The 27161-nt window shown below is 46.8% G+C and overlaps 1 protein-coding gene across 1 annotated transcript in view; it reads right to left on the reverse strand.

Annotated features, from left to right (window-relative positions):
* LOC127410792 (titin-like) overlaps positions 1-27161 on the reverse strand; it is a 72937-nt gene that overhangs the window by 16117 nt on the left and 29659 nt on the right. The window contains exons 53-96 of the mRNA XM_051645998.1: positions 27088-27135; positions 26886-26933; positions 26722-26769; positions 26572-26628; positions 26400-26438; positions 26136-26180; positions 25970-26017; positions 25806-25853; positions 25656-25712; positions 25486-25527; positions 25222-25266; positions 25066-25113; positions 21128-21175; positions 20978-21034; positions 19176-19214; positions 18912-18956; positions 18750-18797; positions 18589-18636; positions 18439-18495; positions 18264-18305; positions 18000-18044; positions 17848-17895; positions 17688-17735; positions 17538-17594; positions 17363-17404; positions 17099-17143; positions 16940-16987; positions 10039-10086; positions 9889-9945; positions 9719-9760; positions 9455-9499; positions 9299-9346; positions 9149-9205; positions 8979-9020; positions 8715-8759; positions 8559-8606; positions 8409-8465; positions 8234-8275; positions 7973-8017; positions 7818-7865; positions 1569-1616; positions 394-450; positions 224-268; positions 97-141 (exon numbers count right to left, since the gene is read on the reverse strand). Of these exons, the coding sequence (XP_051501958.1) occupies positions 97-141; positions 224-268; positions 394-450; positions 1569-1616; positions 7818-7865; positions 7973-8017; positions 8234-8275; positions 8409-8465; positions 8559-8606; positions 8715-8759; positions 8979-9020; positions 9149-9205; positions 9299-9346; positions 9455-9499; positions 9719-9760; positions 9889-9945; positions 10039-10086; positions 16940-16987; positions 17099-17143; positions 17363-17404; positions 17538-17594; positions 17688-17735; positions 17848-17895; positions 18000-18044; positions 18264-18305; positions 18439-18495; positions 18589-18636; positions 18750-18797; positions 18912-18956; positions 19176-19214; positions 20978-21034; positions 21128-21175; positions 25066-25113; positions 25222-25266; positions 25486-25527; positions 25656-25712; positions 25806-25853; positions 25970-26017; positions 26136-26180; positions 26400-26438; positions 26572-26628; positions 26722-26769; positions 26886-26933; positions 27088-27135 (2109 nt within the window). The remainder of the gene's footprint in view (positions 1-96; positions 142-223; positions 269-393; positions 451-1568; positions 1617-7817; positions 7866-7972; positions 8018-8233; positions 8276-8408; positions 8466-8558; positions 8607-8714; positions 8760-8978; positions 9021-9148; positions 9206-9298; positions 9347-9454; positions 9500-9718; positions 9761-9888; positions 9946-10038; positions 10087-16939; positions 16988-17098; positions 17144-17362; positions 17405-17537; positions 17595-17687; positions 17736-17847; positions 17896-17999; positions 18045-18263; positions 18306-18438; positions 18496-18588; positions 18637-18749; positions 18798-18911; positions 18957-19175; positions 19215-20977; positions 21035-21127; positions 21176-25065; positions 25114-25221; positions 25267-25485; positions 25528-25655; positions 25713-25805; positions 25854-25969; positions 26018-26135; positions 26181-26399; positions 26439-26571; positions 26629-26721; positions 26770-26885; positions 26934-27087; positions 27136-27161) is intronic.

Below are 27161 nucleotides of genomic sequence, written 5' to 3' on the forward strand. Positions count from 1 at the left end.
TACACACATATATAAAATATACAATAAATATAAAATATTTATACAAAAGAAAACGATTAACATCTTCTCTCATACATAAATTAAAGTAGGATTTACCTTTCTCTTGTGCTGGCTTTGGCTTTTCTTTTGTTATCTCAGGTGCTGCAAAACATGAGGTTTAACTTTAGAAAAACAGTTAAAATTTAGATGTGAGCTGACAGTTGTCTCATAACATCACATTTACCTTCCTTTTCAGGGACTGGTTTTGCCTTTTCCTTTGAAACCTCAACTGAAAAGTGGTTACAAGGTAAATGAGGGTTTTGGTATATGGAAATATACTGTATACAGTATGAGATTCAGGCATGTATTCAAAATTGCAAATGTTCAAAGACAGCTATTCTGGTATACTAATACCTTTCTTTGAGGGTTCTGGTGTTGGCTTAGGTGCTTTTTCTTTTGCAACTTCAGGCACTATGAAACAGTATTTTTTTGTGTGATGAATGATCATTATACAGTAGAAAGCAACAGTATACAGGGTGATTTCATAAACATCCATACCTTTCTTTACAGGAGCTGTTTTAACTTTCTCCTTGATGACTTCAGCCTCTGAAATGGCAATAATAATATTTAGAGATTTTAAGGTAAGTGAAACATAAAGAAACCACACAAGATATACATTAATTATGAATAAATAAATGGTAACTCCAACCTTTTTTCTCAGGGGCTGGTTTAGCTTTCTCTTGAGCCTCTAAAACAATGATAATGTAAAAAAAAATTTTTTTAGCATAATCATGAATGTTGTTGGAAAAATTGGTGATTTAATTCTTAACACAGTAAATCAAACCTTTCATCTTAGGGGCTGGTTTAGCTTTCTCCTTAATGACTTCTGCCTCTAAAATGGTGAAAAAATGTAATATTTAGAAACAAGCAAACGATTAACATTTACAGGCCAGTGGATTTTTGTTTTGTTTTACATTATGCTCAAAATAAAAGTAGGGTTTACCTTTCTTTGGTGCTGGCTTGGGCTTTTCTTTGGTTACCTCAGGTGCTGCAAAACATGTGGATTTAACTTTAGAATAGCATCTGAACTGCAAGAGTAAGTTGACACTTGTCTCATGTCAGCATTGTTTAGCAGCATTTCAACAAAACAGCAGTCATAACTGACTATCTTTGAAACCATTGCCAACATCTGATGATGCATTGATTCATCAATGAGATACTGTGTCATTTAAATGATTTTGAATTTAATGGTTAACTGGATATGTACCTTCTTTGTCAGGGACTAATTTTGCCTTTGGAACTACAACTAAAAAAGAGAAACAAGGTAAAGAAAAGCTTGGAATATCAAGACGTACTTTATAGCATTCAGTTAGGTATTCAACATTGCAAATATTAAAAGATAAAGCATAAATATACTGTTTTGCACTGTTTATTAACACCTTTCATTGCAGGTTCTGGTGTTGGTTCAGGTGCCTTTTCTTTAGCAACCTCAGGCTCTATAAAAAAGTATTGTGTCATGTGAGAATAATCATATCGTGTAAATACAGTGTAAAGCTAAAGTACATGCTGGATTTAAAAGTCATACATACCTTTCTTTACAGGAGCTGGTTTAGCTTTCTCCTTGATGACTTCAGCCTCTACAATGATTATAATATAAAAATGTTTAAAGAGAGAGAAAATAAACCCTGATCATAATCTTTAATTTTGCTAAGGAATAATATTCCCCTTCTGTCACACTAGGGGTCGCCCTTGGGAGCCCCAAACACCTCAGATCTTTGAGAAAAGGCCAATGAGAATTGGCGAGTGGAATTTGCATGCCACTACCCCAGACATACGGGTATAAAAGGAGCTGGCTTGCAACCACTCATTCAGATTTTTTCTTCAGAGCCGAGCGGTTGTGTGTCAGCAAGCTGTCTTCCACTACCGGTCCATTCACCTCCCAAGAAGCGTTTGCTGTTGGATATAAGGCGCATTTCAGCAGCTTTTCTCTCCTTCTGCACAGATCTGTGCAGATTATGCCCCTGGGGCTTCAACAGCACTAAGAGAGTTTATATTCCTGCAAAGAGAATATTTTCTCTATTAGAGCAAACACATTGACGTGAACGTCTTTTTAAAGACGCGTCTTTTTCAAGATGCCTTTCCATCTTTGTGTGATTCCTGGATGTGGTCGCTATCTCTCTGCTTCCGACGGCCACGGGTGCTGCCTCACGTGTCTGGGTCGTAATCACACTGAGGCAGCGTTCGTGGATGGTTCATGTTCTCATTGTGAGAATATGACCATGGCAACGTTGCGGTCGCGGCTTTCCTTCTTCCGGGGGAAAGCCACTCTTGCCGCCCCCCCACGCTGTGCCTTCTACCTCTGAATACTAGGCCAGCCCGGCTGGCGCTGGAGCCGATTTGGGGGCTTCAATGGGCGCGGCTCCGCCGGGTAAATCCCCACGGACCTCCCATTCCCCAGCACGATCGTTTGCCCCTGGAGAGTTCCGAGAGGAAACCAGCTCGCCCCAGGGCCAGCTTAGTGTCCCTTTCAGAGCTCCGGAGCAGGATGAGTGCTCGATCGCTGCATCGGAGAGCGTACTGGCGATGTCAGACGCTGAGGACTTGACTGGGCTGCCACCTTCGGGTCGGCCGCCCAGTCTGAGGCTGACGGCAAGATGACCACCATGCTCGCCTGGGCCGCCGCATGTGTCGGGTTGGAGTGGAACCTTCCACCCTCCACAGCCACGCACCACCCCCCCCAAGTCCCTTTCTTCCCAGAAGTGCAGGACGAGCTGATGAGGTCATGGAGGGCACCTTTTTCTGCCTGAAACCAACCTCCCAGCTCATCCGCTCTCACTACCCTCGATGGCGGGGCAGCCCACGGGTATACGGAGGTCCCTCAGGTGGATAAGGCAGTTGCGGTGCACCTGTGTCCGCAAAGCGCAGCCACCTGGTGGGATCACCCGGCACTTCCCTTCCAAGGCCTGTAGGATGACGTCGTCTCTGATGGCCAAAGCCTACAGTGCTGCTGGTCAGGCCGCCTCTGCCCTGCATGCCATGGCCCTCCTGCAAGTACACCAAGCCAAGGCACTAAAGGAACTGCATGTGGGTAGTCCTGATCCTGATGTGATGCAGGAGCTGCGCTCGGTGACTGACCTTGCTCTCCGGGTGACGAAGGTCACGGCGCGAGCTCTCGGGCAGGCGATGTCCACCCTCGTGGTCCAGAAACGCCACCTGTGGCTGAATCTGGTTGAGATGAGGGATTCCAGATTGGCCTATTTGGCGACACCGTTGAGGACTTCGCCCAGCAGTTCTCGGCGGTGAGGGAGCAGATGGAGGCTATACAACACATCTTGCCCTGGCATGGCTCAACATCCCGTATCCCGTCTGCTCGCCGAGGGCGTCCCCCTGCGGTGGCGAAAGCCCAGGCAGCTCCGCCTCTGCCCGAGCCCAGTTCTTGGCCCCAGCATAGAGCCCCCCGCAGGAAGCTGATGCCCCCCACCTCACGGGCTGGCACGAAGACCCGGAAGGCTCCTATGCGCCCCTGAGACGGACGACCCAGGGAGCGAGATGTCTGCTGCAAACCCGGAGCTGGTATCCAGACCACTCCATCCCCCAGCCGAATGGGCTGCGGTACCCACATTCTTAATAAAAGAGCAGTTTCCTCACTCCCTGGGTCACATACCCAGTGTTTACGACCGCCGTTATCATGGCAACTGGGCACTGAGCACCCACCTTCGCACGTCCTGTTGCACCACATTCACACCCACGGCCAGGTGGTTGTGACGGACTATGTGGACGGTGACCCCACCGACGCCGGGTACATGAAGCAAGGTAAGTGCTTCGAGGGTCCCCTCAGCGCAGCCACGAGTTCGAGATGAAGCGAGGCTCCTCGACGTGGCATCCCCTGCTCCCTCCCGCAGTGAGGCCCCACCCACAGGTACGTTAAACACAATCATCCCCTTAGTGCCCCTCACCCGGAGCTTGGACGCATGGCTAGCGCTTTCCAACCTGTCGCGGTGGTTGGCCAGAACCATCTGACTCGGCTACACGATTCAGTTCGCCAGGCACCCGCCCCGGTTCAGCGGCGTCCACTTCACTTCGGTGAAGGGCGAGAATGCCGCCACCTTGCGCGTGGAGATTGAGACCCTTCTGCGCAAGGGCACGATAGAGCCTGTCCCTCCAGCTGAGATGAAGAAAGGGTTTTACAGCCCTTACTTCATTGTACTGAAGAAAGGCGGTGGGATGCGGCCAATCTTGGACCTGCGAGTTCTGGACCGGGCCTTGCACAGACTCCCATTCAAGATGCAGATGCCAAAGCACATTTTGCCATGTGTCCGGCATCAAGATTGGTTCACAGCAGTAGACCTGAAGGATGCATACTTTCACGTCTCGGTTCTACCTCGACACAGAACCTTCCTATGGTTTGCTTTTGACGGCCGGGCATATCAGTACAAGGTCCTCCCCTTCGGCCTGTCCCTGTCCCCTCACGTCTTCACGAAAGTCGCAGAGGCAGCTCTTGCCCCGTTAAGGGAAGTGGGCGTCTGCATACTCAACTAACTCGACGACTTGCTGATTCTAGCTCACTCTCGAGAGTTGCTGTGCAAACACAGGGACCTCGTGCTCAGGCACCTCAGCTGGCTAGGGCTTTGGGTCAACTGGGAAAAGAGCTAGCTCTCCCTGGTTCAGAGCATCTCTTTTCTCGGCATGGAGTTAGACTCAGTCTCGATGATAGCGTTCCTCACGAGCGAGCGTGCGCAGTTGGTGCTGAACTGCCTGAAATTGTTCAAGCAGTGAACAGCGGTTCCACTGAAACACTTTCAGAGGCTCCTGGGGCATATGGCATCCTCTGCGACAGTCATGCCACTAGGGTTGATGCATATGAGACCACTTCAGCACTGGCATCAGCCTCGAGTCCTGAGATGGGCATGGCACCGCGGCACACATCACGTGGCCATCACGCCGATCTGCCGCCTCTTGTTCAGCCCTTGGACAGACCTTGCATTTCTATGGGCAGGAGTTCCCCTACAGCAAGTGTCCAGGTGCGTCGCCATTACGCAGACACTTCCAAGCGAGGCTGGGGCACCGTGTGCAACGGGCACACAGATGCTGGCTCCTGGACAGGACCATGACTGTGTTGGCACATCAACTGCCTTGAGTTGCTGGCAGTATTTCTCGCCCTACGGAGGCTTTTGCCGTTGATCCGGGGCAAGCATGTGTTGGTCTGGACGGACAACACAGCAACAGTAGCATATATAAATCGCCAACGTGGCTTACGCTCACGTCGCATGTCGCAACTCGCCCGCCGTCTCCTCCTATGGAGTCAGCGGCGACTGAGGTCGCTGCGGGCCACTCACATCCTGGGCAACCTCAATGCCACAGCGGACGATGTCAGGGCAGGTGACGCTCAGGGGAGAGTGGAGACTCCACCCCCAGGTGGTCCAGCTGATTTGGAGTCGGTTCAGCAAAGATCAGGAAGGACGAGGAGCAGGTCTCCCTCGTGGCCCCGTATTGGCCCACCCAGACTTGGTTCTCAGACCTAACGCTCCTTGCAACAGCCCCTCCCTGGTGAATTCCCCTGAGGAAGGACCTTCTTTCTCAGGGACGGGGCACCATCTGGCACCCGTGCCCAGATCTCTGAAAACTCCATGTCTGGCCCTTGGACGGGACGCGGAAGACCTAAGTGGCTACCACCAGCAGTGGTAGACACGATCAGTCAGGCCAGAGCTCCCTCCACGAGGCAGCTTTATACCCTGAAGTGGCATCGGTTCGTGAATTGGTGTTCTTCCCGAGCTGAAGACCCTCAGAGATGCGCAGTCAGTGCTTTCCTTCCTGCAGGAGAGGCTGGAGGAATGGCTGTCCCCCTCCACCTTGAAGGTGTATGTGGCCACCATAGCGGCACACCACGATACAGTGAATGGTAAGTCCTTAGGGAAGCAGCACCTGATCATCAGGTTCCTGAGAGGCACCCGGAGGCTGAATCCTCCTAGGCCATGCCTGTTCCTCTCATGGGATCTCTCTGTGGTCCTCCTGGGCCTTCGCGGAGCCCCCTTTGAGCTGCTAGAGTCAGTCGAGTTGAAAGCCCTCTCCTTGAAGTTGGCCCTCCTGATTGCGCTCACCTCCATCAAGAGGGTCGGGGACCTGCAAGCGTTCTCTGTCAGCGATACCTGCCTGGAGTTCGGTCCTGGTGACTCTCACATAATTCTGAGACCCCGGCCGGGCTATTTGCCCAAGGTTCCAACAACCCCCTTCAGGGATCAGGTGGTGAACCTACAAGCGCTGCCCCAGGAGGAGGCAGACCCAGCCCTGTCGTTGCTGTGTCCGGTGCGTATTTTGCGCATCTACTTGGATCGCACGCAGAGCTTTAGATGCTCTGAGCAGCTCTTTGTCTGCTTTGGCGGACAGCGGAAAGGGAACGCTGTCTCCAAACAGAGGCTTGCCCACTGGATCATGGATGCCATCAATATGGCATACCAGGCCCAGGTCGTGCCCGGCCCTTCGGGAGTACGAGCACACTCCACAAGGAGTCTGGCATCCTCGTGGGCACTGGCCCATGGCACCTCTCTAGCAGACATCTGCAGGGCAGCGGGCTGGGTGACACCCAATACCTTCGCAAGATTTTACAATCTCCGGGTTGAGCTGGTTTCGTCCTGTGTTCAGTCAGGTACGAACAGGTAAGTTCGGCAATACGGAGAGCTGGCCGGGTGTATCGCTTGCATATAGCGCCTTTCCCCTCCAAAGAGGCAAAGATGTGAGCTTCTTTTCCCATGCGAGTTCACGAACCCTTGAACCCAGGATATACTTCCTCCCTAGCCCTGTGACTCATGAATTCAGTGGAGGAATTCACATACGGAACCAGTACGTGTGCTAATATGCCCTTACTGAGGTAGGTGCTCCACAGGTGCCAGTTACTCCGGTAACCCCCTATGATGTATTTTCCGCAGTATGTACCTGCGTCTCCCTTCGACAGAGTCCTCTCTGTCCCGGTCGCTGTGTTTGTAGAGCTCCTCCCCTTTCAGGCAGGACCTACCACCACACCTATTCCATGAGCAGCTCTGAGCCCACATGACGTGCTTGCCACATGTAACCTCCCCTCCGTGCAGGATGTGGTCTCCGCGGGGTCTTTTCCCCCTGAAAGAATAGGATAGGAAAAGAACACCTTCCCTGGCGCATATATTGAGCGTTAAAATGGCCCCAGCTGAATAACTGAATACTCTGTGGAGAGAAAACATAGAGTGAAAAGGCCGTGGCTGACGCTGCCTGCTCCCATACTAGATATGTCTCTTCCCCCCCAGGGATGTGAGGAACTATACAAACATTTTTGGGCATTGGGGGAGGCTACGTGCAGACCGGTGCACCTGCTACTACGTACACAGTAGCTTGCTTGCACCTGCACCGGTAGTCCACGTAACACGGTTCAGCTAGTTGTGGCGCTTCGTATAGGGACCCCTAGTGTCACTACATTGACACAACATCGACTGAGTGACAGAAGGGGAAAGTCTCGGTAATTGTCGTAACCTCCGTTCCCTGATGGAGGGAACGAGACATTGTGTCCCCCCTGCCACAATGCTGTACTACCCGCTGAAATGTCCGGGACCCTGTCTCGGCTCCTCAACACAAAACCTGAGTGAGTGGTTGCGAGCCAGCTCCTTTTATACCCGTATGTCTGGGGGAGTGGCATGTAAATTCCACTCGCCAATTCTCACTGGCCTTTTCTCAAAGATCTGAGGTGTTTGGGGCTCCCAAGGGCGACCCCTAGTGTCACTACATCGACACAACGTCTCGTTCCCTCCATCAGGGAACGGAGGTTACGACAGTAACCGAGATGTTAATTTGATTGTTAACACAGTAAATCAAACCTTTCATCTCAGGGGCAAGTTTAGCTTTCTCCTTAATGACTTCTGCCTCTAAAATGGTGAAAAAATTTAATATTTAGAAACAAACGATTAACATTGACAGGCCAGTGGATTTTTGTTTTGTTTTACATTATGGTCAAAATAAAAGTAGGGTTTACCTTTCTTTGGTGCTGGCTTGGGCTTTTCTTTGGCTACCTCAGGTTCTGCAAAACATGTTGGTTTAACTTTAGAATAGTATCTGAGCTGCAAGAATAATTTGACACTTGTCTCAAGTCAGCATTCTTTTGCAGCATTTCAACAAAACAGCAGTCATAACTGACTATCTTTGAAACCATTGCCAGCATCTGATGATGCATTGATTCATCAATGAGGTACTGTGTCATTTAAATGAAAAATGTAATGGTTAACTGGATATGTACCTTCTTTGTCAGGGACTGGTTTTGCCTTCTTTGGAGCTACAACTGAAAAAGAGAAACAAGGTAAAGTAAAGCTTGGAACATCAAGACATACTTTATAGCATTCAGTTAGGTATTCAACATTGCAAATATTAAAAGATAAAGCATAAATATACTGTTTTGCACTGTTTATTAACACCTTTCATTGCATGTTCTGGTGTTGGTTCAGGTGTCTTTTCTTTAGCAACCTCAGGCTCTATAAAACAGTATCGTGTCATGTGAGAATAATCATATTGTGTAAATACAGTGTAAAGCTAAAGTACATGCTGGATTTAAAAGACATACATACCTCTCTTTACAGCAGCTGGTTTAGCTTTCTCCTTAACGACTTCTGCCTCTAAAATGGTGAAAAAAATGTATATTTAGAAACAAGCAAACGATTAACATTTACAGGCCAGTGGATTTATTTCTTTGACAATATGGTCAAAATAAAAGTAGGGTTTACCTTTCTTTGGTGCTGGCTTGGGCTTTTCTTTGGTTACCTCAGGTGCTGCAAAACATGTAGGTTTAACTTTAGAATAGCATCTGAACTGCAAGAGTAAGTTGACACTTGTCTTATGACAGCATTCTTTTGCAGCATTTCAACAAAACAGCAGTCATAACTAACTATCTTTGAAACCATTGCCATTATCTGATGATGCATTGATTCATCAATGAGATACTGTGTCATTTAAATGATTTTGAATTTAATGGTTAACTGGATATGTACCTTCTTTGTCAGGGACTGGTTTTGCCTTCTTTGGAGCTACAACTGAAAAAGAGAAACAAGGTAAAGCTTGGAACATCAAGACGTACTTTATAGCATTCAGTTAGGTATTCAACATTGCAAATATTAAAAGATAAAGCATAAATATACTGTTTTGCACTGTTTATTAACACCTTTCATTGCATGTTCTGGTGTTGGTTCAGGTGTCTTTTCTTTAGCAACCTCAGGCTCTATAAAACAGTATCGTGTCATGTGAGAATAATCATATTGTGTAAATACAGTGTAAAGCTAAAGTACATGCTGGATTTAAAAGACATACATACCTTTCTTTACAGCAGCTGGTTTAGCTTTCTCCTTAACGACTTCTGCCTCTAAAATGGTGAAAAAAATTTATATTTAGAAACAAGCAAACGATTAACATTTACAGGCCAGTGGATTTATTTCTTTGACAATATGGTCAAAATAAAAGTAGGGTTTACCTTTCTTTGGTGCTGGCTTGGGCTTTTCTTTGGTTACCTCAGGTGCTGCAAAACATGTGGATTTAACTTTAGAATAGCATCTGAACTGCAAGAGTAAGTTGACACTTGTCTTATGACAGCATTCTTTTGCAGCATTTCAACAAAACAGCAGTCATAACTAACTATCTTTGAAACCATTGCCAACATCTGATGATGCATTGATTCATCAATGAGATACTGTGTCATTTAAATGATTTTGAATTTAATGGTTAACTGGATATGTACCTTCTTTGTCAGGGACTGGTTTTGCCTTCTTTGGAGCTACAACTGAAAAAGAGAAACAAGGTAAAGCTTGGAACATCAAGACGTACTTTATAGCATTCAGTTAGGTATTCAACATTGCAAATATTAAAAGATAAAGCATAAATATACTGTTTTGCACTGTTTATTAACACCTTTCATTGCATGTTCTGGTGTTGGTTCAGGTGTCTTTTCTTTAGCAACCTCAGGCTCTATAAAACAGTATTGTGCAATGTGAGAATAATCATATCGTGTAAATACAGTGTAAAGCTAAAGTACATGCTGGATTTAAAAGACATACATACCTTTCTTTACAGGAGCTGGTTTAACTTTCTCCTTGATGACTTCAGCATCTACAATGATTATAATATAAAAATGTTTAAAGAGAGAGAGAAAAAAAACCCTAATCATAATCTTTAATTTTGCTAAGGAATAATGTTAATTTGATTGTTAACACAGTAAATCATACCTTTCATCTTAGTGGCTGGTTTAGCTTTCTCCTTAACGACTTCTGCCTCTAAAATGGTGGTTACCTCAGGTGCTGCAAAACATGTGGATGTAACTTTAGAATAGCATCTGAACTGCAAGAGTAAGTTGACACTTGTCTTATGACAGCCTTCTTTTGCAGCATTTCAACAAAACAGCAGTCATAACTGACTATCTTTGAAACCATTGCCAACATCTGATGATGCATTGATTCATCAATGAGATACTGTGTTATTTTGAATTTAATGGTTAACTGGATATGTACCTTCTTTGTCAGCGACTAATTTTGCCATTGGAGCTACAACTGAAAAAGAGAAACAAGGTAAAGTAAAGCTTGGAACATCAAGACGTACTTTATAGTATTCAGTTAGGTATTCAGCATTGCAAATATTAAAAGATGAAGCATACAGTGCATCCGGAAAGTATTCACAGCGCTTCACTTTTTCCACATTTTGTTATGTTACAGCCTTATTCCAAAATGGATTAAATTCATTATTTTCCTCAAAATTCTACAAACAATACCCCATAATGACAACGTGAAAGAAGTTTGTTTGAAATCTTTGCAAATTTATTAAAAAAAGAAAAGAAAAAAAGAAAAAAAAAATCACATGTACATAAGTATTCACAGCCTTTGCTCAATATTTTGTTGAAGCACCTTTGGCACCAATTACAGCCTCAAGTCTTTTTGAGTATGATGCTACAAGGTTGGCACACCTATTTTTGGGCAGATTCTCCCATTCTTCTTTGCAGGACCTCTCAAGCTCCATCAGGTTGGATGGGGAGCGTTGGTGCACAGCCATTTTCAGATCTCTACAGAGATGTTCAATCGGGTTCAAGTCTGGGCACTGGCTGGGCCACTCAAGGACATTCACAGAGTTGTCCCGTACCCACTCCTTTGTTATCTTGTCTGTGTGCTTAGGGTCGTTGTCCTGTTGGAAGATGAACCTTCGCCCCAGTCTGAGGTCCAGAGCGCCCTGGAGCAGGTTTTCATCAAGCGTGTCTCTGTACATTGCTGCATTCATCTTTCCCTCGATCCTGACTGGTCTCCCAGTTCCTGCCACTGAAAAACATCCCCACAGCATGATGCTGCCACCACCATGCTTCACTGTAGGGATGGTATTGGCCAGGTGATGAGCGGTGCCTGGTTTCCTCCAGACATGACGCTTGCCATTCAGGCCAAAGAGTTCAATCTTTGTTTCATCTGACCAGAGAATTTTGTTTCTCATTGTCTGAGAGTCCATCAGGTGCCTTTTGTCAAACTCCAGGTGGGCTGTCATGTGCCTTTTATTGAGGAGTGGCTTCCATCTGGCCACTCTACCATACAGGCCTGATTGGTGGAGTGCTGCAGAGATGGTTGTTCTTCTGGAAGGTTAACTAATCCTCTCTTCACAGAGAAACGCTGGAGCTCTGTCAGAGTGACCATCGGGTTCTTGGTCACCTCCCTGACTAAGGCCCTTCTCCCCCGGTTGCTCAGTTTGGCCAGGCGGCCAGCTCTAGGAATAGTCCTGGTGGTTACAAACTTCTTCCATTTACGGATGATGGAGGCCACTGTGCTCATTGGGATCTTCAGTGCTGCAGAAATTTTTCTGTACCCTTCCCCAGGTCTGTGCCACGATACAATCCTGTCTCAGAGGTCTACAGACAAGTCCTTGGACTTCATGGCTTGGTTTGTGCTCTGACATGCACTGTTAACTGTGGGACCTTATATAGACAGGTGTGTGCCTTTTCAAATCATGTCCAATCAACTGAATTTACCACAGGTGGACTCCAAACAAGTTGTAGAAACATCTCAAGGATGATCAGTGGAAACAGGATGCACCTGAGCTCAATTTTGAGTGTCATGGCAAAGGCTGTGAATACTTATGTACATGTGATTTTTTTCGTTTTTTATTTTTAATAAATTTGCAAAGATTTCAAACAAACTTCTTTCACGTTGTCATTATGGGGTATTGTTTGTAGAATTTTGAGGAAAATAATGAATTTAATCCATTTTGGAATAAGGCTGTAACATAACAAAATGTGGAAAAAGTGAAGTGCTGTGAATACTTTCCGGATGCACTGTAAATATACTGTTTTGCACTGTTGATTAACACCTTTAATTGCAGGTTCTGGTGCTGGTTCAGGTGTCTTTTCTTTAGCAACCTCAGGCTCTATAAAACAGTATCGTGTCATGTGAGAATAATCATATCGTGTAAATACAGTGTAAAGCTAAAGTATATGCTGGATTTAAAAGACATACATACCTTTCTTTACAAGAGCTGGTTTAACTTTCTCCTTGATGACTTCAGCCTCTACAATGATTATAATATAAAAATGTTTAAAGAGAGAGGAAAAAAACCCTAATCATAATCTTTAATTTTGCTAAGGAATAATGTTCCCCTTCTGTCACTCACTCGATGTTGTGTCGATGTACTGACACTAGGTGTTGCCCTTGGGAGCCCCAAACACTTCAGATCTTTGAGAAAAGGCCAATGAGAATTGGCGAGTGAAATTTGCATGCCACTCCCCCAGACATACGGGTATAAAAGGAGCTGGCTCACAACCACTCATTCAGATTTTTTCTTCGGAGCCGAGCGGTTGTGTGTCAGCAAGTTGTCTTCCACTACCGGTCAATTCATCTCCCAAGAATCATTTGCTGTTGGATATAAGGTGCATTCCAGCGGCTTTTCTCTCCTTCTGCACAGATCTGTGCAGATTACGCCCCTGGGCGCTTCGACAGAGCTAAGAGAGTTTATATTCCCGCAAAGAGTATATTTTCTCTACTAGAGCAAACACATTGATGTGAATGTCTTTTTAAAGATGCGTCTTTTTCAAGATGCCTTTCCGTCTTTGTGTGATTCCTGGATGCGGTCGCTATCTCTCTGCTTCCGACGGCCACGGGCGCTGCCTCACATGTCTGGGTCGTAATCATACTAAGGCAGCATTCGTGGATGGTTCATGTTCTCATGCGATCGTGGCTTTCCTTCTTCCCGGGGAAAGACACTCTAGCCGCCCCCCACACCAGGCCTTCTACCTCTGGATACGAGGCCGGCCTGGCTGGCGCTGGAGGCGAATTGGGGGCATCAATGGGTGTGGCTTCGCCGGGTAAATCCCTGTGGACCTCCCATTCCCCAGCATGCTCATTTGCCCCCAGCGAGTTCCGAGAGGAGACCAGCTCGCCCCAGGGCCAGCTTAGTGTCCCTTTCGGAGCTCCGGAGCGGGATGAGAGCTCATTTGCTACATCGGAGAGTGTACTGGCGATGTCGGATGCCGAGGACTCGACTGGGCTGCCACCTTCGGGTCGGCCCACCCAGTCTGAGGCTAATGGCGAGATGACCGCCATGCTGGGTGTCGGGTTGGAGTGGAACCTTCCACCCTCCACAGCCACGCCCCCCCGGTCCCTTTCCTCCCAGAAGTGCACGATGAGCTGACGAGGTCATGGAGGGCACCTTTTTCTGCCCGAAACCGACCTCCCAGTTTGTCCGCTCTCACTACCCTTGATGGCGGGGTGGCCCAAGGGTATACGGAGGTCCCTCAGGTGGATAAGGTGGTTGCGGTGCACCTGTGCCCGCAAAGCGCAGCCACCTGGTGGGATCGCCCAGCACTCCCTTCCAAGGCCTGTAGGACGACATCGTCTCTGACGGCCAAAATCTACAGCACCGCTGGTCAGGCCGCCTCTGCTCTGCATGCCATGGCCCTCCTGCAAGTACACCAGGCCAAGGCACTAAAAGAACTTCATGTGGGTAGTCCTGATCCCAGTGTGATGCAGGAGCTGCGCTCGGCGACCGACCTCGCCCTTCGGGTGATGAAGGTCACGGCGCGAGCACTCGGGCATGTGATGTCCACCCTCGTGGTCCAGGAACACCACCTGTGGCTGAATCTGGTTGAGATGAGGGATCCCAGATCGGCCTATTCGGCGACACCGTTGAGGACTTCGCCCAGCAGTTCTCGGTGGTGAGGAAGCAGACGGAGGCTATACAACACATCTTGTCCTGGCGCGGCTCAAGATCCCGTATCCCGTCTGCTCGCTGAGGGAGTTCCCCTGCGGCGGCGAAAGCCCAGGCGGCTCCGCCTCAGCCCGAGCCCAGTTCTCAGCCCCAGCGTAGAGCCCCCAGCAGGAAGCTGATGCCCCCCACCTCACGGGCCGGCACGAGGACCCAGAAGGCTCCTATGCACCCCTGAGAAAGACGACCCAGATGTCTGCTGCAAACCCGGAGCTGGCCCCCCTCAGCCAAGACGTGCTGGCACACAGCTGGCCCCGGCGGCTGCGCAAGTATGCGTTCCCCCCATTGAGCCTACTTGCACAGACCATGTGCAAGGTCAGGGAGGACGAGGAGCAGGTCACCCTCGTGGCCCCGTATTGGCCCACCCAGACTTGGCTCTCAGACCTCACGCTCCTCACGACAGCCCCTCCCTGGCGAATTCCCCTGAGGAAGGACCTTTTTTCTCAGGGACGGGGCACCATCTGGCACCCGCACCCAGACCTCTGGAACCTCCATGTCTGGCACTTGGACGGGACGTGGAAGACCTAAGTGGCTACCACCAGCTGTGGTACACGATCACTCAGGCCAGAGCTCCCTCCACGAGGCAGCTTTATACCCTGAAGTGGCATCGGTTCACGAATTGGTGTTCTTTCCGAGCTGAAGACCCTCAGAGATGCGCAGTCAGGTCAGTGCTTTCCTCCCTGCAGGAGAGGCTGGAGGACCGGCTGTCCCCCTCCACCTTGAAGGTGTATGTGGCCGCCATAGTGGCTCACCACGACACAGTGGACGGTAAGTCCTTAGGGAAGCACGACCTGATCATCAGGTTCCTGAGAGGCACCCGGAGGCTGAATCCTCCTAGGCCATGCCTGTTCCCCTCATGGGATCTCTCCGTGGTCCTCCTGGGCCTTCGCGGAGCCCCCTTTGAGCCGCTAGAGTCAGTCGAGTTGAAAGCCCTCTCCTTGAAGACGGCCCTCCTGAAGATGGCCCTCCTGATTGTGCACACCTCCATCAAGATGTTCGGGGACCTGCAAGCGTTCTCTGTCAGCGATACCTACCTGGAGTTCGGTCCGGGTGACTCTCATGTAATCCTGAGACCCTGGCCGGGCTATGTGCCCAAGGTTCCCACAACCCCCTTCAGGGATCAGGTGGTGAACCTGCAAGTGCTGCCCCAGGAGGAGGCAGACCCAGCCCCGTCGTTGCTGTGTCTGGTGTGTACTTTGCACATCTACTTGGATCGCACGCAGAGCTTTAGATGCTCTGAGCAGCTCTTTGTCTGCTTTGGCGGACAGTGGAAAGGGAACGCTGTCTCCAAACAGAGGCTTTCCCACTGGATCGTGGATGCCATCACTATGGCATACCAGGCCCAGGCCGTGCCCACCCCTTCGGGAATATGAGCACACTCCACAAGGAGTCTGGCATCCTCGTGGGCACTGGCCCATGGCACCTCTCTAGCAGACATCTGCAGGGCAGCGGGCTGGGCGACACCCAATACATTTGCGAGATTTTACAATCTCCACGTTGATCCGGCATCGTCCTGTGTTCTGTCAGGTACGAACAGGTAAGTTCAGGAATACGGACAGCTGGCCAGGTGTATTGCTTGCGTATAGCGCCTTTCCCCTCCAAAGAGGCGAAGATGTGTGCTTCTTTTCCCATGCGAGTTCACGAACCTGTGAACCCTGGATGTCCTTCCTCCCTAGCCCTGTGGCTCACGAATTCAGCGGTGGAATTCACAGCTGGAACCAGTACGTGTGCTAATATGCCCTTACTGAGGTAGGTGCTCCACAGGTGCCGGTTACTCCGGTAACCCCCTGTGATGTATTTTCCACAGTACGGTCTCCCTGTTGGCAGACCTGCGTCTCCCTTCAACAGAGCCCTCTCTGTCCCGGTCGCCGTGTTTGTTAAGCTCCTCCCCTTTCAGGCAGGGCCTACCACTGCGCCTCTTCCATGTGCAGCTCTGAGCCCACATGATGTGCTTGCCACATGTTACCTCCCCTCCGTGCAGGATGTGGTCTCTGCGGGGTTTTTTCCCCCTGAAAGAATAGGATAGGAAAAGAACACCTTCCCCGGTGCATATATTGAGTGTTAAAATGGCCCCAGCTGAATAACTGAATACTCTGTGGAGAGAAAACATAGAGAGAAAAGGCCGTGGCTGGCGTGGCCTGCTCCCATACCAGATACGTCTCTTCACCCCAGGGATGTGGGGAATTATACGACGTTTTTTTGGGCATTGGGGGAGGCTACGTGCAGACCGGTGCACCTGCTACTACGCATGCAGCAGCTTGCTTGCACCTGCACCGGCAGTCCACGTAACACGGTTCAGCTAGTTGTGGCGTTTCATATAAGGACCCATAGTGTCACTACATCGACACAACGTCGAGTGAGTGACAGAAGGGAAATGTCTTGGTTACTGTCGTAACCTCTGTTCCCTGATGGAGGGAACGAGACGTTGTGTCCCCCCTGCCACAACGCTGTACTACCCGCTGAAATGTCCGGGACCCTGTCTCGGCTCCTCAGCACAAAACCTGAATGAGTGGTTGCGAGCCAGCTCCTTTTATACCCGTATGTCCGGGGGAGTGGCATGCAAATTCCACTCGCCAATTCTCATTGGCCTTTTCTCAAAGATCTGAGGTGTTTGGGGCTCCAAAAGGCGACCCCTAGTGTCACTACATCGACACAACGTCTCGTTGCCTCCATCAGGGAACGGAGGTAATGACAGTAACCGAGACATTAATTTGATTGTTAACACAGTAAATCAAACCTTTCATCTTAGGGGCAGGTTTAGCTTTCTCCTTAATGACTTCTGCCTCTAAAATGGCGAAAAAATTAAATATTTAGAAACAAACAATCGATTAACATTGACAGGCCAGTGGATTTTTGTTTTGTTTTACATTATGGTCAAAATAAAAGTAGGGTTTACCTTTCTTCGGTGCTGGCTTGGGCTTTTCTTTGGTTACCTCAGGTGCTGCAAAACATGTAGGTTTAAATTTAGAATAGCATCTGAACTGCAAGAGTAAGTTGACACTTGCTTCATGTCAGCATTCTTTAGCAGCATTTCAACAAAACAGGAGTCATAACTGACTATCTTTGAAACCATTGCCAACATCTGATGATGCATTGATTCATCAATGAGATACTGTGTCATTTAAATGATTTTGAATTTAATGGTTAACTGGATATGTACCTTCTTTGTCAGGGACTAATTTTGCCTTCTTTGGAGCTACAACTGAAAAAGAGAAACAAGGTAAAGTAAAACTTGGAACATCAAGACGTACTTTATAGTATTCAGTTAGGTATTCAACATTGCAAATATTAAAAGATAAAGCATAAATATACTGTTTTGCACTGTTTATTAACACCTTTCATTGCAGGCTCTGGTGTTGGTTCAGGTGTCTTTTCTTTAGCAACCTCAGGCTCTATAAAACAGTATCGTGTCATGTGAGAATAATCATATTGTGTAAATACAGTGTAAAGCTAAAGTACAAGCTGGATTTAAAAGACATACATACCTTTCTTTACAGGAGCTGGTTTAACTTTCTCCTTGATGACTTCAGCATCTACAATGATTATAATATAAAAATGTTTAAAGAGAGAAAAAAAACCCTAATCATAATCTTTAATTTTGTTAAGGAATAATGTTAATTTGATTGTTAAAACAGTAAATCAAACCTTTCATCTTAGGGGCTGGTTTAGCTTTCTCCTTAACGAATTCTGCCTCTAAAATGGTGAAAAAATTTAATATTTAGAAACAAACGATTAACATTGACAGGCTAGTGGATTATTATTATTATTTTTTTTTACATTATAAAAGTAGGGTTTACCTTTCTTTGGTGCTGGCTTGGGCTTTTCTTTGGTTACCTCAGGTGCTGCAAAACATGTGGATTTAACTTTAGAATAGCATCTGAACTGCAAGAGTAAGTTGACACTTGTCTTATGACAGCATTCTTTTGCAGCATTTCAACAAAACAGCAGTCATAACTGGCTATCTTTGAAACCATTGCCAACATCTGATGATGCATTGATTCATCAATGAGATACTGTGTCATTTAAATGATTTTGAATTTAATGGTTAACTGGATATGTACCTTCTTTATCAGGGACTGGTTTTGCCTTCTTTGGAGCTACAACTGAAAAAGAGAAACAAGGTAAAGAAAAGCTTGGAACATCAAGACGTACTTTATAGTATTCAGTTAGGTATTCAACATTGCAAATATTAAAAGATAAAGCATAAATATACTGTTTTGCACTGTTTATTAACACCTTTCATTGCAGGTTCTGGTGTTGGTTCAGGTGTCTTTTCTTTAGCAACCTCAGGCTCTATAAAACAGTATCGTGTCATGTGAGAATAATCATATTGTGTAAATACAGTGTAAAGCTAAAGTACATGCTGGATTTAAAAGACATACATACCTTTCTTTACAGGAGCTGGTTTAACTTCCTCCTTGATGACTTCAGCCTCTACAATGATTATAATATAAAAATGTTTAAAGAGAGAGAAAAAACCCCTAATCATAATCTTTAATTTTGCTAAAGAATAATGTTAATTTGATAGTTAACACAGTAAATCAAACCTTTCATCTTAAGGGCTGGTTTAGCTTTCTCCTTAACGACTTCTGCCTCTAAAATGGTGAAAGAATTTAATATTTAGAAACAAGCAAACGATTAACATTTACAGGCCAGTGGATTATTTATTTATTAATTATTTTTTTTTACATTATAAAAGTAGGGTTTACCTTTCTTTGGTGCTGGCTTGGGCTTTTCTTTGGTTACCTCAGGTGCTGCAAAACATGTGGATTTAACTTTAGAATAGCATCTGAACTGCAAGAGTAAGTTGACACTTGTCTTATGACAGCATTCTTTTGCAGCATTTCAACAAAACAGCAGTCATAACTGACTATCTTTGAAACCATTGCCAACATCTGATGATGCATTGATTCATCAATGAGATACTGTGTCATTTAAATGATTTTGAATTTAATGGTTAACTGGATATGTACCTTCTTTGTCAGGGACTAATTTTGCCTTTGGAGCTACAACTGAAAAAGAGAAACAAGGTAAAGTAAAGCTTGGAACATCAAGACGTACTTTATAGCATTCAGTTAGGTATTCAGCATTGCAAATATTAAAAGATGAAGCATACAGTGCATCTGGAAAGTATTCACAGTGCTTCACTTTTTCCACATTTTGTTATGTTACAGCCTTATTCCAAAATGGATTAAATTAATTATTTTCTTCCAAATTCTACAAACAATACCCCATAATGACAACGTGAAAGAAGTTTGTTTGAAATCTTTGCAAATTTATTAAAAAGAAAAAACGAAAAAAAAAGAAACAAAAATCACATGTACATAAGTATTCACAGCCTTTGCTCAATACTTTGTTGAAGCACCTTTGGCACCAATTACAGCCTCAAGTCTTTTTGAGTATGATGCTACAAGGTTGGCACACCTATTTTTGGGCAGATTCTCCCATTCTTCTTTGCAGGATCTCTCAAGCTCCATCAGGTTGGATGGGGAGCGTCGGTGCACAGCCATTTTAAGATCTCTCCAGAGATGTTCAATCGGGTTCAAGTCTGGGCACTGGCCGGGCCACTCAAGGACATTCACAGAGTTGTCCCGTAGCCACTCCTTTGTTATCTTGGCTGTGTGCTTAGGGTCGTTGTCCTGTTGGAAGATGAACCTTCGCCCCAGTCTGAGGTCCAGAGAGCTCTGGAGCAGGTTTTCATCAAGGATGTCTCTGTACATTGCTGCATTCATCTTTCCCTCAATCCTGACTGGTCTCCCAGTTCCTGCCGCTGAAAAACATCCCCACAGCATGATGCTGCCACCACCATGCTTCACTGTAGGGATGGTATTGGCCAGGTGATGAGCGGTGCCTGGTTTCCTCCAGACATGACGCTTGCCATTCAGGCCAAAGAGTTCAATCTTTGTTTCATCAGACCAGAGAATTTTGTTTCTCATGGTCTGAGAGTCCTTCAGGTGCCTTTTGGCAAACTCCAGGTGGGCTGTCATGTGCCTTTTACTGAGGAGTTGCTTCCGTCTGGCCACTCTACCATACAGGCCTGATTGGTGGAGTGCTGCAGAGATGGTTGTTCTTCTGGAAGGTTCTCCTCTCTCCAGAGTGACCATCGGGTTCTTGGTCACCTCCCTGACTAAGGCCCTTCTCGTCCGATCGCTCAGATTGGCCGGGCGGCCAGCTCTAGGAAGAGTCCTGGTGGTTCCAAACTTCTTCCATTTACGGATGATGGAGGCCACTGTGTTCATTGGGACCTTCAATACTGCAGAAATTTTTCTGTACCCTTCCCCAGATCTGTGCCTCGATACAATCCTGTCTCAGAGGTCTACAGACAATTCCTTGGACTTCATGGCTTGGTTTGTGCTCTGACATGCACTGTTAACTGTGGGACCTTATATAGACAGGTGTGTGCCTTTCCAAATCATGTCCAATCAACTGAATTTACCACAGGTGGACTCCAATCAAGTTGTAGAAACATCTCAAGGATGATCAGTGGAAACAGGATGCACCTGAGCTCAATTTTGTGTGTCATGGCAAAGGCTGTGAATACTTATGTACATGTGATTTTTTTTCGTTTTTTTTTTTTTTATAAATTTGCAAAGATTTCAAACAAACTTCTTTCACGTTGTCATTATGGGGTATTGTTTGTAGAATTTGAGGAAAATAATGAATTTAATCCATTTTGGAATAAGGCTGTAACATAACAAAATGTGGAAAAAGTGAAGTGCTGTGAATACTTTCCGGATGCACTGTAAATATACTGTTTTGCACTGTTTATTAACACCTTTCACTGCAGGTTCTGGTGTTGGTTCAGGTGTCTTTTCTTTAGCAACCTCAGGCTCTATAAAACAGTATCGTGTCATGTGAGAATAATCATATTGTGTAAATACAGTGTAAAGCTAAAGTACATGCTGGATTTAAAAGACATACATACCTTTCTTTACAAGAGCTGGTTTAACTTTCTCCTTGATGACTTCAGCATCTACAATGAATGTAATATAAAAATGTTTAAAGAGAGAGAAAAAACCCCTAATCATAATCTTTAATTTTGCTAAGAAATAATGTTCCCCTTCTGTCACTCACTCGACATTGTGTCGATGTAGTGACACTAGGTGTCGCCCTTGGGAGCCCCAAACACTTCAGATCTTTGAGAAAAGGCCAATGAGAATTGGCCAATGAGATTTTTTCTTCGGAGCCGAGCGGTTGTGTGTCAGCAAGCTGTCTTCCACTACCGGTCAATTCACCTCCCAAGAATCGTTTGCTGTTGGATATAAGGCGCATTCCAGCGGCTTTTCTCTCCTTCTGCACAGATCTGTGCAGATTACGCCCCTGGGCACTTCGACAGAGCTAAGAGAGTTTATATTCCTGCAAAGAGTATATTTCCTCTATTAGAGCAAACACATTGATGTGAATGTCTTTTTAAAGATGCGTCTTTTTTAAGATGCCTTTCCATCTTTGTATGATTCCTGGATGCGGTCGCTAACTCTCTGCTTCCAACGGCCACGGGCGCTGCCTTCCACCCTCCACAGCCACGCCCCCCCGGTCCCTTTCTTCCCAGAAGTGCACGACGAGCTGACGAGTTCGTGGAGGGCACCTTTTTCTGCCCGAAACCTACCTCCCAGCTAGTCCGCTCTCACTACCCTCGATGGCGGGGCGGCCCAAGGGTATACAGAGGTCCCTCAGGTGGACAAGGCGGTTGCGGTGCACCTGTGCCCACAAAGTGCAGCCACCTTGTGGGATCGCCCGGCACTCCCTTCCAAGGCCTTTAGGCCGACGTCGTCTCTGACGGCCAAAGCCTACAGCACCGCTGGTCAGGCCGCCTCTGCCCTGCATGCCATGGCCCTCCTGCAAGTACACCAGGCCAAGGCACTAAAGGAACTGCATGTGGGTAGTCCTGATCCCAATGTGATGCAGGAGCTGTGCTCAGCGACCGACCTCGCCCTCCAGGTGATGAAGGTCACAGCGCGAGCACTCGGGCAGGCGATGTCCACCCTCATGGTCCAGGAACACCACCTGTGGCTGAATCTGGTAGAGATGAGGGATCCCAGATCGGCCTATTCGGCGACACCATTGAGGACTTTGCCCAGCAGTTTTCGGTGGTTAGGAAGCAGACAGAGGCTATACAACACATCTTGTCCTGGCACGGCTCAAGATCCTGTATCCCGCCTGCTCGCTGAGGGCATTCCCCTGCGGTGGCGAAAGCCCAGGCGGCTCCGCCTCAGCCCGAGCCCAGTTCTCAGCCCCAGCATAGAGCCCCCAGCAGGAAGCGGATGCCCCCCACCTCACGGGCCGGCATGAGGACCCGGAAGGCTCCTATGCGCCCCTGAGATGGACGACCCAGATGTCTGCTGCAAACCCGGAGCTGGCCCCCCTCGGCCCAGACGTGCTGACACACAGCTGGCCCCGGGGGCTGCACAAGTATGCATTCCCCCCATTGAGCCTACTTGCACAGACCATGTGCAAGGTCAGGGAGGACAAGGAGCAGGTCACCCTCGTGGCCCCGTATTGGCCCACCCAGACTTGGTTCTCAGACCTAACGCTCCTCGCTACAGCCCCTCCTTGACGAATTCCCCTGAGGAAGGACCTTCTTTCTCAGGGATGAGGCACCATCTCGCACCCACGCCCAGACCTCTGGAACCTCCATGTCTGGCACTTGGACGAGACGCAGAAGACCTAAGTGGCTACCACCAGCAGTGGTAGACACAATCACTCAGGCCAGAGCTCCCTTCACGAGGCAGCTTCATACCCTGAAGTGGCATCGGTTCACGAATTGGTGTTCTTCCCGAGCTGAAGACCCTCAGAGATGCGCAGTCAGGTCAGTGCTATCCTTCTTGCAGGAGAGGCTGGAGGAACGGCTGTCCCCCTCCACCTTGAAGGTGTATGTGGCTGCCATAGTGGCTCATCATGACACAGTGGACGGTAAGTCCTTAGGGAAGCAGCACCTGATCATCAGGTTCCTGAGAGGCGCCCGGAGGCTGAATCCTCCTAGGCCATGCCTGTTCCCCTCATGGGATCTCTCCTTGGTCCTCCTGGGCCTTCGCGGAGCCCCCTTTGAGCTGCTAGAGTCAGTCGAGTTGAAAGCCCTCACCTTGAAGATGGCCCTCCTGATTGCGCTCACCTCCATCAAGAGGGTCGGGGACCTGCAAGCGTTCTCTGTCAGCGATACCTGCCTGGAGTTCAGTCCGGGTGACTCTCACGTAATCCTGAGACCCTGGCCGGGCTATGTGCTCAAGGTTCCCACAACCCCCATTAGGGATCAGGTGGTGAACCTGCAAGTGCTGCCCCAGGAGGAGGCAGACCCAGCCCTGTCGTTGCTGTGTCTGGTGCGTACTTTGTGCATCTACTTGGATCGCACGCAGAGCTTTAGATGCTCTGAACAGCTCTTTGTCTGCTTTGGCGGACAGTGGAAAGGGAACGCTGTCTCCAAACAGAGGCTTGCCCACTGGATCGTGGATGCCATCACTATGGCATACCAGGCCCAGGCCGTACCCATCCCTTCGGGAATACGAGCACACTCCACAAGGAGTCTGGCATCCTCATGGGCACTGGCCCATGGCACCTCTCTAGCAGACATCTGCAGGGCAGCGGGCTAGGCGACACCCAATACATTCGCGAGATTTTACAATCTCCAGGTTGATCCGGTTTTGTCCCATGTTCTGTCAGGTACGAACAGGTAAGTTCAGGAATACGGACAGCTGGCTGGGAGTATCGCTTGCGTATAACACCTTTCCCCTCCAAAGAGGCGAAGATGTGCGCTTCTTTTCCCATGCGAGTTCACGAACCTGTGAACCCTAGATGTCCTTTCTCCCTAGCCCTGTGGCTCACGAATTCAGCGGAGGAATTCACAGCTGGAACCAGTATGTGTTCTAATATGCCCTTACTGAGGTAGGTGCTCCACAGGTGCCGGTTACTGTGGTAACCCCCTGTGATGTATTTTCTGCAGTACGGTCTCCCTGTTGGCAGACCTGCATCTCCCTTCGACAGAGCCCTCTCTGTCCTGGTCGCCGTGTTTATAGAGCTCCTCCCCTTTCAGGCAGGGCCTACCACTGCGCCTCTTCTATGTGCAGCTCTGAGCTCACATGACGTGCTTGCCACATGTTATCTCCCCTCCATGCAGGATGTGGTCTCCGCGGGGTCTTTTCCCCCTGAAAGATTAGGATAGGAAAAGAACACCTTCCCCGGCGCATATATTGAGCATTTAAATGGCCCCAGCCGAATAACTGAATACTCTGTGGAGAGAAAACATAGAGAGAAAAGGCCGCGGCTGGCGCGGCCTGCTCCCATACTAGATATGTCTCTTCCCCCCCAGGGATGTGGGGAACTAAACGACATTTTTTGGGCATTGGGGGAGGCTACGTGCAGACCGGTGCACCTGCTACTACGCACGCAGCAGCTTGCTTGCACCTACACTGGCAGTCCACGTAACACGGTTCAGCTAGTTGTGGCGTTTCATATAAGGACCCCTAGTGTCACTACATCGACACAACGTCGAGTGAGTGACAGAAGGGAAATGTCTTGGTTACTGTCGTAACCTCCTTTCCCCGATGGAGGGAACGAGACTTGTGTCCCCCCTGCCACAACACTGTACTACCCGCTGAAATGTCCGGGACCCTGTCTCGGCTCCTCAGCACAAAACCTGAATGAGTGGTTGCGAGCCAGCTCCTTTAACACCCGTATGTCCGGGGGAGTGGCATGTAAATTCCACTCGCCAATTCTCATTGGCCTTTTCTCAAAGATCTGAGGTGTTTGGGGCTCCAAAAGGCGACCCCTAGTGTCACTACATCGACACAACGTCTCGTTGCCTCCATCAGGGAACGGAGGTAACGGCAGTAACTGAGACATTAATTTGATTGTTAACACAGTAAATCAAACCTTTCAACTTAGGGGCAGGTTTAGCTTTCTCCTTAATGACTTCTGCCTCTAAAATGGTGAAAAAATTTAATATTTAGAAACAAGCAAACGATTAACATTTACAGGCCAGTGGAATTTTTTCTTTGACATTATTCTCAAAATAAAAGTAGGGTTTACCTTTCTTTGGTTCTGGCTTGGGCTTTTCTTTGGTTACCTCAGGTGCTGCAAAACATGTAGGTTTAACTTTAGAATAGCATCTGAACTGCAAGAGTAAGTTGACACTTGTCTTATGACAGCATTCTTTAGCAGCATTTCAACAAAACAGCAGTCATAACTGACTATCTTTGAAACCATTGCCATTATCTGATGATGCATTGATTTATCAATGAGATACTGTGTCATTTAAATGATTTTGAATTTAATGGTTAACTGGATATGTACCATCTTTGTCAGGGACTGGTTTTGCCTTCTTTGGAGCTACAACTGAAAAAGAGAAACAAGGTAAAGCTTGGAACATCAAGACATACTTTATAGTATTCAGTTAGGTATTCAATATTGCAAATATTAAAAGATAAAGCATAAATATACTGTTTTGCACTGTTTATTAATACCTTTCATTTCCGGTTCTGGTGTTGGTTCAGGTGTCTTTTCTTTAGCAACCTCAGGCTCTATAAAACAGAATGGTGTTATGTGAGAATAATCATATTGTGTAAATACAGCGTAAAGTTAAAGTACATGCTGGATTTAAAAGACATACATACCTTCCTTTACAGGAGCTGGTTTAACTTTCTCCTTGATGACTTCAGCCTCTACAATGATTATAATATAAAAATGTTTAAAGAGAGAAAAAAAAAAGACCCTAATCATAATCTTTAATTTTGCTAAGGAATAATGTTAATTTGATTGTTAAAACAGTAAATCAAACCTTTCATCTTAGGGGCTGGTTTAGCATTCTCCTTAACGACTTCTGCCTCTAAAATGGTGAAAGAATTTAATATTTAGAGAAAAGCAAACGATTAACATTTACAGGCCAGTGGATTATTTATTTATTATTATTATTATTTTTTTTACATTATAAAAGTAGGGTTTACCTTTCTTTGGTGCTGGCTTGGGCTTTTCTTTGGTTACTTCAGGTGCTGCAAAACATGTGGATTTAACTTTAGAATAGCATCTGAACTGCAAGAGTAAGTTGACACTTGTCTTATGACAGCATTCTTTTGCAGCATTTCAACAAAACAGCAGTCATAACTGACTATCTTTGAAACCATTGCCAACATCTGATGATGCATTGATTCATCAATGAGATACTGTGTCATTTAAATGATTTTGAATTTAATGGTTAACTGGATATGTACCTTCTTTGTCAGGGACTAATTTTGCCTTTGGAGCTACAACTGAAAAAGAGAAACAAGGTAAAGTAAAGCTTGGAACATCAAGACGTACTTTATAGCATTCAGTTAGGTATTCAACATTGCAAATATTAAAAGATAAAGCATAAATATACTGTTTTGCACTGTTTATTAACACCTTTCATTGCAGGTTCTGGTGTTGGTTCAGGTGTCTTTTCTTTAGCAACCTCAGGCTCTATAAAAAAGTATCGTGTCATGTGAGAATAATCATATTGTGTAAATACAGTGTAAAGCTAAAGTACATGCTGGATTTAAAAGACATACATACCTTTCTTTACAGGAGCTGGTTTAACTTTCTCCTTGATGACTTCAGCCTCTACAATGATTATAATATAAAAATGTTTAAAGAGAGAGAGAAAAAAAACTCTAATCATAATCTTTAATTTTGTTAAGGAATAATGTTAATTTGATTGTTAACACAGTAAATCAAACCTTTCGTCTTAGGGGCTGGTTTAGCTTTCTCCTTGACAACTTCAGGCTCTACAAAACAGAATAAGGATGTTTCAATCATGCCAAACAATTTATCTTAAAACATACATTCTAAACAATCTTAGCTTCAGCATAATTTTTGATGAGATATGGATTAATGTTTGGTAAAATTTTTACAGTAAAATGACCTGATGGGACAGCTCACCTCCTTCTGGTGTTGGTTCAGGTGCCTTTTCTTTAGCAAGTTCAGGCTCTATAAAACAGTATTGTTTTCGTGTG

The sequence above is a fragment of the Myxocyprinus asiaticus genome, chromosome 20 (genome assembly GCF_019703515.2).
Source record: "Myxocyprinus asiaticus isolate MX2 ecotype Aquarium Trade chromosome 20, UBuf_Myxa_2, whole genome shotgun sequence".
Taxonomy (NCBI): domain Eukaryota; kingdom Metazoa; phylum Chordata; class Actinopteri; order Cypriniformes; family Catostomidae; genus Myxocyprinus; species Myxocyprinus asiaticus.